The 10,380-nt window shown below is 41.3% G+C and overlaps 1 protein-coding gene across 1 annotated transcript; it reads right to left on the reverse strand.

The window, feature by feature from the left end:
• Positions 1 to 248: 248 nt before the first annotated feature.
• On the reverse strand, positions 249 to 9,936 carry rx1 (retinal homeobox gene 1). Its single transcript, XM_030049044.1, has 4 exons — positions 9,702 to 9,936; positions 8,439 to 8,771; positions 4,859 to 5,112; positions 249 to 3,655 (listed from the first exon to the last, which is right to left on the reverse strand). Exons 2-4 carry the CDS (start codon positions 8,743 to 8,745, stop codon positions 3,170 to 3,172), a joined length of 1,047 nt encoding a protein of 348 aa, XP_029904904.1. The 5' UTR covers positions 8,746 to 8,771; positions 9,702 to 9,936; the 3' UTR covers positions 249 to 3,169.
• Between the last annotated feature and the right edge of the window lie 444 nt (positions 9,937 to 10,380).

Below are 10,380 nucleotides of genomic sequence, written 5' to 3' on the forward strand. Positions count from 1 at the left end.
AGGGGAGAGGGAAGGGAGGGGTGGAAAGACAGAAAGAGTGCTTCTATGACGGCTGGAGAGAGATGGGGCACGAGTGTTAGAGGAAAAGAAAGAAAAACGCCTCTGGCTCAGATGATAATGATTATACAGTAACCTTGGATTACTCTTCAGATTCACGGGGGTGAAAAAAAAAAAAAAAAAACAGCCTGTGTGGGAACAAGTGCACAGGTCAACACATGAGCAAGGCAGTGAGAAAGCAGGGACAAGTATTCTATCAAACTATATGTTTTTATTTTCAGTAAGTATTCATTCTTTCCAGAATATGGACATCAATGTATCAGACAAACTCAATAAAAGAAAACAATGACATAACTAGGAAAAGTAACAAACAGAATTGCCATACAGGAAAAAAAATATCCTGTACATTTTCACATAAAAAAAAAACTAAAACTCTCATACATCTAGTGCATTTTTGTTTGTTATCTAACCTTTGGCTTATTCTTGGTCCAAAATCACATTTATATACAATCCTAAATGAGCTGTTTTGTGTGCAAGGTAATCCTCCTTCCTTCTAGGGTGTGAGGTCCTGGCATTGTCTAACAGGGGTGTCTAAACATAACTAACCAACAACATAAAAACTACATGAGGACTGACGGTGAGCAGCAGACACAACAAAACTTTTTTTTCCTCTGAATGGAAACATTGAATCTTACATCTTACATCTGTCTTGCTGTTGTTGCTGTAGTCATCGTGGACACGTGGCTGATTGCCAATAGCTACAAGCCAACTTTCACATGATATAACTGTGAAAAATCTCAGTTACACTATGGGCATTTATGGGGGAAAAAGTGAGTCTCCTTTACAAAACATAAAAATAAAAAGGATGCTGAAATTGCACTTTTAGATGAAGGGTGTTTCCTCCCTTTAGTTCAACTCAAAAAGGTTATCCCAGGTGTTGACACTATTGTTAAGATGCCAAATACAAAAATACTAGTCCAATTAAGGGTTATCCCTCTCATTAACACATTTTTTTTTATTTCTGTACACGATCAATTTGGACATTATTTTCTGCTTTTAAGAGAATTAGAACTTAACTTCATAACAGATGGTAAATGGCCAATATTGTGTCACTAATGACCCCAGCAGCCACAACCCATGTTTCTCTTCCTTTGACACAGAATGGGAAAGAAAAAAAAAAAAAAAAACTTCCATGACAAAATGGTTACAAGGGCCTATTTAGTGCAGCCTGTGACCGTTTCCCCCCCTTCAGTTTCAGACAAAGAGGATGCGCTTGGATCAATTGTGACAAACAAAGACTAAACTATGTGGGGTGACACATCACACAGGGCTCTTTCTGCTGCCCTGCACGTACACGCAGCCACCCAACACTGAGCTGCCAACAGGTCTTCTCCTCCAACGGCCACTCAAGCAAAAAGAAGGTTACTTCCCTCGCAAGGCCTCTGTCCTTTCTTTCTTTCTTTCTTTCTTTCTTTCTTTCTTTCTTTCTTCACTGCCCCCCTACTGTGTGAGAAGAGCATATTTCTGGTTTTCAAGCCTGCTCAGTACAATACTACCGGAAGTGTGCCCATGTTCAGTTTTCACTAGAAATGTTCAAGTCTGTACGAGTTGCCTTAAAGCATTTTAGCACAAAGATCATTCATATCAGAAAAGATCATCTTCACACATAATTGTTTTTGGTATATTCAGCCCCGGAAGACTAAGAGGGTGCCATTATAACTCTGACTCTAGTCGTCTTTTTCCCCACAAAGTATTTGTGCTCTCAAAAATGCTTTGGGCTACATACACACACACACATACATACAAACACCTCCACCACCTTAACTTCCAGTATCTTGGCAGCATAGCTGTGTGTGCAAGTGTCCAAGTACTTTGTGTGCGTCCAACCTAGTAATTATGTTGCTCACACTGAAACATGATTATTTTGTTGTCCGGGGCTCGTATTCCTGCAAATGTACAAGCATGACAGACAGAAACAATCTTCCTGGTCCTCAGCTGTGGTTGCTCTCCAGTCAGGCCAGGGCATCAAAGCTAATGGCTCAAACATCTGTGGGCAGCAAGTGACTACTGTAGTGCAGCATCATGCACCGTAAGCAGAGTAATAACTGCAAAGCAATTACACAACTATTATAAATCAATAGATAAGTGAGACTGCGTTGGCAAGAACAGTCAGAGACATTGTAATATCTCCTTGTACACTGATATTAAAAAAAAATCTGGTGTCACATGATATTGAGATGGGCCCTTCATTTACAAAATGCCTTGAGACTCTGATTAGCTGACCCGTGAAAATGAGACAATTGGATTAATTAGTAAAAACACAAACAACTGAAGAAAAGGGGAAGGTAGAGAATGAAGACTGAAATACAGGGTGTGTTATATGACATAATCAAACTGATGGCAGAGGTAAAAGGAAAAAAAAGGACGAGAACACTAACAATGCTCACAGTGATGTTTCACTTTTGAGAAACATTATTACATGTTAGCATGCATACCTCCAGCTTTCCATCACTGGCTTTTTTGATTGCAAATAAACAAAATTACATTACATACAAAATATTTTGCCATTACTTGCAGATGTGTTCAACTACTTAAAGGTGGCCTTTATCAGCACTTTGCTGTTCATGAGCATCAGTGGAGGGATGCCTGCAACAAACTGAAAACATTCAGTGGGACATACGTATGTCTTGGAAGACATTTAGTTTGCTCCAGAAATGGATCAGGGATCATTAATCAGTTGTCATCAAAGGAAGAGATGCTTGGCGTCTTGCAGCTCCTGGAGTGCAAGTTGTGATCAGAGCAATAGTCAGTGAGGTGACATTTGCTTTGAAAGCACCCAAGGCAACACACTAAACATCTAGTGATCACAGGGAGAGTAAATGTCTAGTAACTGATGGCTCAAATTTAACAATTTAACAAGGCTGTAGAGCTCACTTGATCACTTGACGTCTCCGAGATGAGTACAATTCTTTGTTTAAAAAAAAAGAAGGAAAGAAAGTGGAAATTTTCATCGTTCAAAAATCCATTTCCTTTGCTTGGTGCTGTGCGTCATAGATATGTCATTGCCAACTTTGCTTTTCAAACACTGTTCATGTCTCTCCCTTGTCCCACAAAGTGGACCTCAGTGTCTCCCTTTCCCAGCGTCACTCACATGGATCGACAGGTCTGATAGTCACATGGGTTGCCAGGTCTTGTCCATAGACTGGATGTGTTCCTTGGCTTTCATCCTCAGTGCAGCAATACTGGAGCTGCGCTGGTCCACGTCCTCCAGAGGATATTTATCAGGGAAGGGAGCTGGACACTGGTAGGGGGGAGGAGCCATACTCTGCATCCCCTGACCCATGGAAGGATGTGGATGAGGATGAGGGGGATGAGGATGAGGATGAGGAGAGGAGTTGAGGAAGCTGTGGCTGGGGTAGCTGGGCTGGAGGCCCTGAGCTGGGCCCATAAAGCCAGGGATGCTGTGGACCGGTGTCGCACTGGACAGGGGAGAGGTCAACCATGGGTCCAGGGGAAGGGAGTTGGTCATTGGACCTACATTGGTGTGCACAGGTGGCGGCCGGTTGAAGGAGAGCATGGGTGAGTCATGGAGCTTCATGGTGCTGGCATCCATTTTCTCCTGACGACGCCATTTAGCTCTGCGGTTCTGGAACCAAACCTAAAGAACATGAAGGGAGAGTAGATATTCTAAGTTTCTGGATATGAGTATAACAATTAACAAAACAATTGTCAAGCTAATAATACTAAGAGAGCCAGTATGGGGCCATAAATCTAAATTTTGGTCACACTTTCTTTGGATAGTCCTCTATAGATGTTGAACAGAATGTCAATTGATATACAAGTTAAATATCAACAAGAGTTCAGTAGAGGATAAATAAGCCAGAATTTATAATTTCTCAAGATATTGCCATATCTATTGACATTCTGTTGTTTGTGTTTGCTGAATTTTATGAAACATGCAGGCCTAGTTGACATTATGGTTGGACACCCACAGCATTATTAGGAAACCCACCTGAGTTCTGGGGTGAGGGGTTATGTCAAGCCTCTCAGCAAATGGGCAACAGGCAAACAAATATTATGATCAATCACAGCACTGGTGGATGAATCTTGCCCAGAACTCTGGTGGGATCCATAATAACGCTTTACAGACATGCTGTTGAAATGTAATTTATGGCTTATTGATATTCTATTGAACTCGTGTAGATATTTAACTTAAATATCAAGTGGCATTCTGTTGAGTATTTATTTGGGGCATGTTTTCATGTTAGAAAGAGGCAAAGAGACTATTTTCGATCAATAAGCACTGCACTTAAAAACATGGCACAATTCACATACCAGATTGCACAGCTGGTCAACAGCATCTCTAGATTTGAATGTATGTATACACTAGCCAAACTTTCACTGTGTACTTTATTGCGCTGGTTTCCACTGAACTCCAACTTCAAAATGCCAAATAACGTTAATCCTCTGCCATCTCTGGGAGTCTTTCAGGTCCCGTCCTGCATTAAACCACTTTGCTCCTCCTCCCGCCAAGTTTTGACTCTTTGAATCGCACAATCTGCTTCTCCAGTTATCTGAAATATTCTCCCCACCTGCATACTCCCACACATGGCCAGTGTTCCTGAGAGCACCTCATAAACTGGAATACGCTGATTTAACCCATTAAACTGTCCAACCAAAAGAAAAAAGGGATGAAATAGAAAAACCTGAGCCTGAAGACTTTCTCATGTAAATCCACAAGATAACATAGATTTTATTTGTGATAAACCTCGCTCAAAGTAGAAATTTCTCTCCAATGAGGATTTTTGTCATCATGGACTTGGATTCAAACGGCTCCTGAGCTTGTTGAGGTTGAGCATACCTGAACGCGGACCTCTGGCAGGTTCACCTTCATGGCCAGCTCCTCTCGGCTGTAAACGTCTGGGTAGTGGGACTTCTCGAAGGCACGCTCCAGCTCGTGCAGCTGGTAGGTGGTGAAGGTGGTGCGGTTGCGCCTGTGTTTCTTCTTGGGCTGATCCTCTTTGCAGGGCTCCGGGGACTTGCCTTCATCACTCTCCACACTCTTCCTCAGCTCACTCAGTTCCCCATCACACTTGTTCGTGAACAAGCCTGTGTCTGTCCAGCACAAAAGACAAATAAATAAGGAACGTGAATTTGCTTTGCAATATTTGATTAGATACCATTATACCTCTACACTAAGACCTCAAAAAAATTCTCATGTTAATATTAATATTTTGAAGAATAATAAAAGCAGGGAACAGAACGATTACTGACTGCAGCAGCGACTTTCCAGCAGAGATCACATTAGTTTGACACCTGCAACAATACACTACAGTAAGTCAGTGAAGCAAGCAGTCCCCTAAACCTGTCTGAAGCTCAAAAAGACTGATAATTGGATTCATAAAAGGTGTCTCAGTTGTTTACCTTCTCCAAATGGAAACTGTCCTCAATAAAAGTCTAGAATCAAAAAAATGTCTCACTTGTTTACAGGTCAAACAAGTTTTTTGTCATTGTAGCATGTATTTGACAGCAAGTACACTGAAAAATGCTCTTATTTCATGCTTACAGTGCACTGGCCACAGTAATATGTTATGACCTGATCTGTCCTCTGTCCTGTAAACATATGATGCCCACCTCCTGACAGGCCACACCTCAACATAACAAGATATTCTCTCTAGGTTTCTCTCCTCATAATCCTCAACGGCACAGGTGCAGTCATTTAATTCCTCTTATCCTTCCTTGTATTTCTAATCGACCTAGTCTAACAAGCTAATGTCTTAACCTATCACTTACAGTGCCAGAGAAAACAGAAAACACCACAGAGAATGAGCAGAGGCCTTAATGCTGTGATGAGTGCAGGTGAATTAACCAAACAAGTAAAAGTAAATTCATTTAAAAAAGTACAAAGATGATGATTAGATGATCAGATCAGTTCTCCTCTTAAAGAGTTTATGTCTGCCATGATCAGACTGGTGTCACACACACTCCTGGTAGCATCAGCCAAGCTGTCAATCATGAAGTACATGAAGCTGACTTTAAGATCCCATGTCACATATTTGTAATACTCAGTGTATTGTCCTTATGTGGTGAACTGAAAATTTGGCATCAAAGTAACATGACATGCATTTACAACTATTATCTGACCCAAGTCTAGTAAAGATAAAGGGTGGCACGTTTATCATTAATTTTAGTCACACGGACGAGTCAATATGGGATAAAATGGAAAGATTTGTCTCATTGGATAATAAAGACGAACTATATGAACAGCAGTTGGCATGAGAGTAAGTTTTAATTATTATTTCTAAGCTTGTTGTGGCTCAATATGGAGGATTCGTCAACAATCTTGGGGCAAAAGTGTTTTACAATATTCAACACCTGTAGGCAAGTCTCTAAAACTTGCATGCTCATTGTTTCAGTGAAATGAGGGTCCCTGTAATGTAAATGTGAATGTGTGTCCATGTTTCTGTGTGCTGGTGGTGAGGAGGGAGGGCTTGTGCTCTTTCAATTATCAAACAGGAGCAGAGGCAGGGGCAAAGCAGGACTTGGGGGTCCACTTATCTACTTCTCATTAAGCTACTATGACAAAGCTTAGGCACTGACAATGGCAGAGGTCAGGCCCGGTTCAGTGACCAGCTCTTGGCCTGTCAGCCCATCACAGCCACTGGCCTGAAGGCTGCCCGCTGTTTACCAGCGAGCAGAACATCTCCACACAGAGAGGGGGGCTGAGTGACACCACAGTCTGGAGAGCGCCCGTTCAGGGAGAACAAGTCGGACTTAAAAAGATAGTTACACACAAAACACTGATGCCATTTGTGTTGATGTATGTTAAGCCAACAAAAGTTAGTGTGACTGGCTGTGGTGATTTAAATCCCACCATGTTTGAAATCATTTGGATGGATGAGAAAACCACACCATGTCTATCTCAAATTCAGAGAAATAACTTTTTTGTGTGTTTTGTGTTTCTGCCACAAAACCACCTGCCCGATCCTGAATGTGAAAATAGCTTCAGATTAAACATGATAAATTTGATTCGGAGACAGAATGATAATAATAATAACACCAGAATGAACTACTGTACAGTACAATCTAATCTGCACAGGATAGAAGATTAGGGGAATTCCACAAGGGGATGGGATTGGGATTGGGGACATAAACCCCCTGTACCATCTTGTTGTGTGATTTATCTCTCAGTCTCAGTCCACACAGTTCACAGTATACTTATGTACAGGGTTTTATATGGCAGCCATACACACAGGTCGGGAGTTTAGGTATCTGCTACTACACAACAGCACCGACATTTATGATTCAGGGCTGCTCATTTAAATATGTCAGGTGCAGCAATCACCACATTAAGACTGGTAACAGTGCCAGAAAAAAAAAAATACAAACTGATTTTCATTAGTTGAAATTCCACAGAAATTTGGCAGCTGTTGTGAGACAAACAACTACATTTGATTTATGTTAGTTTCAGCATGTTGAATCTTTGAATTAATGTTGAAATTACATTTTTGTTGTTACACTAATTCCATTTGTATATGGCTACTGCAATTGTTGAACTTCTGTGTAAATAAGGCCAGTATACACTGATGTAATCTATCTCTCCTGGCTATAAATCCAAAGTGCTCCGTTGCATCCACTGAAGTTAGTTACATAAAGAAGAAGACAGTTTACACAATGCCTACTTGTCCCATAGTTATCATTACATTTAAAATGTATTTTGGAAAGGCTTTGGATATGATTGTATGTAGCATAAATTTTCATTTGGTTTGCTATTGGGTTGTTTTGCGATCTTTTAAGATGTGAATTTAAAGCCAGTAGCTGAAGCATAAGCCCTGGGTCTATGGTGTTAACTACTGTGTTCAGTTTGTGGCAAATTTATCAATTTAGGCAACTATCATGATTCTCATCAGATTTTGCCTGAACAACAAATCAGAGTTGAGACTGAATCATTGTCGGTGCCCAGATATATCAAAAGCTGTCATTTTAAGTTGTATTTTGTTTGAATGTGTCAAGCTCAGTGAAATCAGTGATTTAATGACTTATCTGCGGCTAAATCAACTTTTATGTTACTCAGTTCAAATGTCTAAAATACTAAATTCAGAGATTTCTAACAATACAGCTGCTGATCTATAATCAATATTCCTTGACCATCTCACATTAAGGCAGAACATAAGTCTCATATGACAGGCAAAATCTCATTATTAAAGCCCATCTGTAAATTAAATAAATGATAAACTTTGAAAAAACTGACCAGTACCTAATAAGTAACTGGTTTCCCATACCGTCCTCAACCTAACCAAACTAACTCTGTAATAAAAACGAATACCTGGTGGTGCAAAGACACTGTTAGGCCTCCTTCATGCTACTAACCAGAGAGGGAAACCACTGATGGTGGAGAGCGACCAGCATCACCAGTATCAGCAGCACGTTTGGTGACTTACCATGGTACGGCTGCTGCTCTGCACCGCTGTCTCTCATAGAGGAGAGGTGGCCACCATAGGAGGGGTGTGATGAGGGCTCCTGCTGCTTCCCAGGCTCTGCCAGGCCCTCGACGCCCACCTTATGAGGCCCCGGGGCCCCCGCCGGGCTGAGCAGGGGGTCCTGGTCTTTACTGAAGCCTAGAATGACATCAATGCTGTGGACGCGGCCCCCTGCAGCGGCCCCCCCACCTTTCCCCATTTCGTGGAAGTTGCTGGGTGAGAGGCAGCTGTCGTCCACCATGCTCATGGTATCCAGTGATAAATGCATTCGAACGTCTGGGCACTCGCCCGGTCCTACAAAAAGAGAGGAGAGGTGTCAGGGTGAAGGATAAAGGACACATGAGGAGGCCAGACATCATCTGTTCATCACAGAGGATTTTTATTTCCTCTGAAAACTACATGCAGGGAGTTGATAGAAACAAGAGACTAAAGGTGCAACTTGAATACATCTTAATCCACTTTGAACTTTCGATTAACTAACCCTTTCATGAAAAGGAAGTAATAATAGGTGTGCCGCTTTGATTATGAATATCAAAGAGCTACATGAATAAGAGCTCTCTATCAATCTTTGCAGTCTATGAAAAACAAAGTAAAGCACTGAGTAAAAATATTTAGTCTAACCGTTTTACGAGAAAAAAATGTGATGTGAAGTTTTATGAGGGTTATATATAATCAGACATATGCAGTCCTTCCATTATGTAATATAATGATGATGCAACTCCTTTTTATACTGCAGAAACTCATCAGAAGTGTTTTCAGCAAGGAAAACAAACTTTTTAGAGTTAACCAAGCTCATATCTAAGATCTTAATTCACACGTAACTTACAGTGGAACACGGTAATTATAGATTGTTTCTGATAAGCCATGCATGCACATATCAGCACAAACTAAGTGAATTAAGGAATTTAGCCATAGACAGTTCCGCTTACTCTCTGGTGTTAGATACATTTGCAAAAATAAGTGAAACTTCTTTGGACTTTGTTGAAGGCTGAAGTGTCATTTTGACCATGGGAAATAATATTCTAAAATGTCACTCAACTGGGATGATTCTGTGGTTAATGCAATACTGATTCTTTTTCATGTAACAAGTCCTAGCGGTGCAATAAAAAAGAGTGAATAAAATACACATATCTACAGATTCATCAAGTTCTCTGAGAAGTGACATTGTTTAACCTCTCGTCAGTGCTGAAAAGTATGGAAGCCTGCAAAAACAATGGAGCCTACCTCTTTGAAGTAAATATGCTGAAGTGTTGAGGGTGCTGATTCCAGTATTCCACCTGTTCCTCTCAGCAGCTCGCTCACCCACCCAGATCCGCTATGTGCACCGCTTGCAGTCACTCAGCCGGCTTTGCTTACCTTGCATCTCTCTGAACAGTTTCTCTATGTAGCAGTCAGTCCTAACAGGGATACTTCAATAAAGTGCACGCAAATAACTCCAACAAAAACTGGCTGATTTAACAAGCGGGTTCATACGCCACTCCAGCACAGAGAGGAGAGTGGGAGAGGAGAGAGAGAGAGAGAGAGAGAGAGAGAGAGAGAGAGAGAGAGAGAGAGAGAGAGAGAGAGAGTGCAACAGAGAGAGGTGGATGAAGCTGGGGGGGGTGAGGGGAGGTGAGGAGGGGGTGGAAGTAAAACGAGGGGATTAGGAGAGGGGTTATTAATTGGAATCCTTCCCCTTTAAGAATGATTGGCAGTTGTTTTCTGGTCAAGTAATTGTTTTAAATGTCATTTCCATTCACCCCCACAGGAGGAGGCCCAGGCTAATGAAGCCCGGACAAGACTTTCTTTCATAAAATTATTGTTTTAAAGACAAAAGACCCGCTGAAAGTTTTCACTAATCCCCCCCATTATTTCTACAAGGAACTACATGGAAAAAGAAACTTTGAAGCGATAACACCCGAGC

This window comes from Myripristis murdjan, chromosome 4, assembly GCF_902150065.1.
Source record: "Myripristis murdjan chromosome 4, fMyrMur1.1, whole genome shotgun sequence".
Classification (NCBI taxonomy): Eukaryota; Metazoa; Chordata; class Actinopteri; order Holocentriformes; family Holocentridae; genus Myripristis; species Myripristis murdjan.

What these genes read in the sequence shown, in the direction of transcription:
- rx1 (XM_030049044.1), bottom strand. Translation starts at nt 8,745, where the DNA reads ATGCATTTATCACTGGATACCATGAGCATGGTGGACGACAGCTGCCTC. An exon ending in AGAGCAGCAGCCGTACCATG is followed by an intron (nt 5,113 to 8,438) that starts GTAAGTCACCAA and finishes TGTGCTGGACAG; the next exon opens with ACACAGGCTTGTTCACGAAC. An exon ending in TGCCAGAGGTCCGCGTTCAG is followed by an intron (nt 3,656 to 4,858) that starts GTATGCTCAACC and finishes CATGTTCTTTAG; the next exon opens with GTTTGGTTCCAGAACCGCAG.